Here is a 5,190-nt window from a genome sequence, read left to right on the forward strand (position 1 = left end):
ATGTGTGTGTGTGTGTGTGTGTGTGTGTGTGTGTGTGTGTGTGTGTGTGTTTGCCTACACGTGGTGCGCAGCACATTGTACCACGTGTTACCAGCTCATTTCGCTCATTTACGGCAAAGAAAGAACGTCACCACACTTGCGTGTCAAATGGTTATGCATACTGATAGGTTGTATAAAAGCGTAACAACATAATTATAAGTGGTCACACTTTCATGTTTAATTAGCAAACACGTATTATGTAGGCCTATAATGTGTTTAATGGAATGAGGCAGCTGTTTAGGGCGTATGCCCACAATGCGATTTGTTGTCTGGTGACGTCATTCGATTTTGATATTTATAAAGCTAGAACGGTTCTCTTGTTTGGATGTATTTTTGATCGAGAATAATATACTTCTTTTTGCTGTGATACTGTATCCCTCTCAGACCTCAAACTAACCTTGGGTCAAAGCAGCCTGCGCGGGCTTAAATTGTCTAAATTATGTCGATTGCGTAAATCATTCAATCTTTTGAGCGTATTATTGGTTATTTGTCGCTATTTCCCCTTATGTTTTGCTCGGGGCTTTCTGTAGATTTTACGCGGACATGGTTTTTATCGTGAGAGCTTGATGTTCGAATCCCAGTAGAATGCCAAATACGTTTGGTCATTCCTAGAATGTTTGCGTCATCCTGATGTCCGTGCCAGAGTTGAAACGTCCTCCTTCAACGTGACCTGCCTTTAGGGCTGGGAACGTTTATAACCCTGTAGAACAACAACCACCTCAACAATTTCAAGAACATCAATTTTAACGGCAACTTCCACAATAATAATCAACGACAACAACAAAAATAACGGTAAGATCGAAGGACAACCTCGGAAACAATTTCTCGATTGTTGATGGTTGGCGTTCATGCGACAATATCGTGTAGACGGGTGCTTGGTGGGCGCCATGCACTGGTGGTAGGTCCTGCTTTTTTTTGTTTACTTTCCCGCTGTTGTTTCTGTCTGTCTGTCACTCTGTCTGTCTTTTTTTTTCAGCTCTAATTGACTGTTACTGTGTCCATGTGCTGCTCTTTACTCAAACAAAACAGTGTAGTGCCAGTGCCCCGGACTGTCTACTTTACTCGGTCCAATAAACGGACCACAAGCACGTTACGACCCACTGCCCACACCAGCGTACGCAGTCACGCATTCCATCCTAAACATTCCGATAGTGACCTACTTGATCATTCTTTCCCTTTGGCGCTAGACGGTCAGAGTCAGAGGATAATATTTAAGAATGTATAGCTCTCGCGCAATTGCGGGAGGCTGGCGGGTGGTCGCGTGTGGTCTGCTCCGACTTTTTCACTGTAAATGTTGTGTTCCTGTGTGCCCTACTTTGCTTTCTAGAACTTACTTGGGCTCGATGGTTTTGACAGCGCTGTAAAAACGCACACCCCAACCCTGGATGTTTATCGTGTTTGCGTGAACAAGAATTGTAGGCTTTCCTTAAAGAGTGTGCACACGATGTGACTTGTTGAAGTCGGAAGATGAGTCATTGCACCATTTCACAAACACACGAAAAAAAAAAAAGATTGTTGAGAACTACCTGTATAATGTAGTTCTGGATGAGGCTTCGATGACTAATCTTTCGACTTCCACAAAATCGCGTAGTCTCCCCTCCCTATCCTCTTACAGGATTTCAGTTCACACCCCCTCCCCCCCTTTCCCCCCCACACTCACACCCACAATTTCAAGCTCCCTATCACACCCCCACCATCGTCAGTCACGTGGATGCCAAAACTGTTTGCGCAGAATGCAGCTAATGATAGCGTAGTATGCGACGAATGAGTGTGTTGTAGGCTTGTGTGACAAAAATTGTTTCTGCTTTGTATGCCGCAGATAAAAAATGACTGCGTAGTATGCAACAAATGATTGCGTAATACGCAACAATTGTTTGAGTAATGTGCAACGAATGATTGCGTATTATTCAACAATTAATGATTACGTTGTGTGCAGCACATGATTGCGTTGTATGCAACAAATGATTGCGTAGTACGCCAAAAAGCGATTGCTCACCTGCATGTGTCCTTGACTATCATTAACCCTTTAGCTGATCCCGGCCGTGTCCTCCCTGGAGCCCGTGGCCACTATCATTCCGCTGGTGTTTGTGCTCAGCATATCGGCCATAAAGGAGGCCATTGACGACTTCGTAAGTCCCTCTCAACGAGACGACGCTCCTCTTTCTCAGATCCGGCTTAACGGCATAACCTCTTTTTTGTGTGTCTCATGCACCCTATCTGTTGGCTGTTTGACTGAGTGTTGCTGGGGTTTTTTTGTTGTTGTTTTTTTCCAATTTCCCTCTAAGCTTTTATCAGCTAGTATTTTCCTTCTATAGCTAGACATTACTAATGCTGTGTAGTGGTTAGATTTTCACCTCGATGCTGCTGCCTTTGTTTCAGCCTTATCCTATACAACGCCACGAGCCGAAATTTGATGTATTTAATTTGTTTATTAAAAAGGATTTTAGACGATCTATGGCGTTGCAGATGGTACGTCACCTTGTTTTCACTTCTGGCCGTTGTTGGTCGAATTGTTTGCACAAAGCACCTAAGAAAATTGCATCAACAAAGGATGGTGTAATAATAACTTATTTTCAGAAGATATACATTAGGCTTTATCGCTGCAATGTTTATTCACGCAAAAGTGCTAATAATATTCCTGATAATATCATTAATAACAATGACAACAAAAACGACAACAAGCATAATAGTAATAATAATATAATGATAATGATGACAATAATAATAATAATAATAATAATAATAATAATAATAATTAATGTCAGTAATGGGCCAGCATGGAGGTAAATTTTCTGACTGCTTGTTTTCGCCTAGACTATTGTAGCTAGCATTTTTTTCCTTTTATTTTTTTGATTAACATTCTCCAGATTGCTTGCCTGTGCACCTTTCTTTAAAAATAAAAACACCCATCTTGCGAAAGTGTATCCCCGCCCTCACCCAAATACACAATTGTTTCTCCAATCTCTGTACCAGTGTGGCGATTTCCTTGCGGTGCGGCAATATTTTTTAGAACAATATAGTTTTCGTGATTTCGCGTTCCTTTTTCATTTTGTTTTCTTTTGCTGCTTTCCCTTTAATTATAACAACAACAGCAATAATATTAATAATAATAATAATAATAATAATAATAATAATAATGATGTACTTCGGCTGTTGTTGCTGTTTTCTTCGTCGTTTTTAACCCGCACGTGATATAAAGGAAATTGGCATTAAGCGGTAACGTGTGCATTGATAACATCGTCAAAATTATGTCTTCGTGTTTTACATGTTAAACCCCTGGGCATCCCCATGTTTACTTCTTTGAGAGGGATAAAAAAAATTACGGAAAAGGCTATGAGACTGCTCTCTAAAGGTTGGCTGAAATAAGATAACAAGCTCTAAACGTGCGCATGCTAGAGATTTTTGTGCGATATAAGTTGTCGAGGGTGAGATAGGACGAGTAAGAGAGAGGACCGGGGCCTTCGTTTGTGACTTGTTCAGTAAATTATATACGCATCGTTTGGTCTCTGGCATATTTACAAAGTTTAAAGTTTTACTTTTTATTAAAATACAAGGATAAGCCATAGGGACATGGCGCGTAAGTATTGACAGAAGTGTTGATACGCTAACGTGCCACTCATGCTTATTAAATACTCGTGTTTTAAAAACAATTTTGGAGTTTTGTAGACAGAGCCTTTGCTATTATGTAATATGTATCTCCCTGCATTATTAATATTAACAGTGATCCTCCTACCTCCCAAACAAAGCATCGGCAATGGAGTGTTGATTTGGTCTGATTGTTTATATTATGCCAATTTGCTTTTTGTTGCATACATCTGTGGACTCACCCATTATAGTGTGCACCGCTTGGGCTTTCTCAAATGTTTTCAGATAATGTTGATAATAACACCATTTTTATATTCATACCTCTCTCTTTTCGTTCTTTGAACCTGTGCAATTACCTGTTAGTCAAACGACCCCCTGCTTCACCCTTTGTCTGAATACATTTTCCAGATGGTTCGCTGCCGTTCAGCGTACGTCAAACAAAACTAAACGCGCACGCTGCTATAGAAAAACGATTGGGGAAGAGTAGTAGATGTAGTATTAAACGTTTACGTGAATAAATGTCGTAACAAACACACATACGGCACATGATTAATTGAGTGAAGGTACCTAGTGAATTAATGACGAACCATTTTCAAGAATTTTTTTTTCTTGGTAGTTGACAGTGAAGTAACAAGATGTAATTCTCCTGTATGTGTGTTTTGCGTGGGTTTTATAGATTCTAGATATAATCTTTTGGACTCTCTCTCTCTCCCCCCCCCCCTTTCTTATTTTTTAAAGTTTATTGGATGTTTGTGTTGTTAAGGGTATTTGTCTCGTTTAGATATTGGCGGCAAAATTATCTTATCTGAAATGTTAACCCTATGTCTGTTAATACAGAGTGTTATTTCCTGTGATTGTCGTTTTCATTGTTTCCGGTTGACATGTTCAGTGCACGTTTCTCGCACGTCGAATATTGCACACTGTGCTCTTATGCACTACACAATAACAGGTTGTTTTTTTCTGCTCAAGCTGAACTGTGTAGAGTGTAGAGTATGTCGTGACGTTTCCTCCACAGGCTGGCTGGACAAGCGACGTCACGACACCTCAGTTTCCAGACGATTGTTCGACTTTAGTTCTGTCTTCCATTCTCCTCTTCTTGTGCTGTTTTCCGTCATTTTGCGCATGCCATCGTTGTCACTCTGTGGTCTAGACTTTAAGCCAGTGGCATTGAAATGACGCAAGGTGTACACTGTACACTCCGCACGCAGCAGGTGATCTGACGAAGGAAGGTGATGGAAGACTTCTTTCTCATTCACGTTCAACAGATGTTCCAGTTTCAAGTTCAACAGAAGTTGTTACAGCCTGTTGATTTTTTATGTCATTTTTTTAAAAACTTGTTTGCGTACGGGCGTCTTGTCATTTCTTTGTGTGCGTGCATGCATGCGTGCGCATGTACGTGCGTGTTTGCGTGCGTGCGTGCATGCATACAGGTTTGTGTGTTTGTGGTGGTTAAAATGTGTTGCGCCCTGTTTCACAGTTCATCCCGTCGGTTTCCTCCCTGACCCCGTTCTCCACCATCATCCCCCTGTGCGCCGTCCTGGCGCTCACCGCCATCAAAGACGCCCT

At 41.2% G+C, this 5,190-nt stretch overlaps 1 protein-coding gene across 1 annotated transcript in view; it reads left to right on the top strand.

Moving 5' to 3' along the window:
* Window positions 1-5,190, top strand: part of LOC101859358 (phospholipid-transporting ATPase ID) — a gene marked incomplete in the record, with an annotated part of 79,849 nt that overhangs the window by 44,994 nt on the left and 29,665 nt on the right. Inside the window, 1 exon segment of the mRNA XM_005107346.3 lies at window positions 2,070-2,168. Within this exon segment, the coding sequence (XP_005107403.2) occupies window positions 2,070-2,168 (99 nt within the window).

Source organism: Aplysia californica, unplaced genomic scaffold, assembly GCF_000002075.1.
Source record: "Aplysia californica isolate F4 #8 unplaced genomic scaffold, AplCal3.0 scaffold00595, whole genome shotgun sequence".
Lineage (NCBI taxonomy): Eukaryota > Metazoa > Mollusca > Gastropoda > Aplysiida > Aplysiidae > Aplysia > Aplysia californica.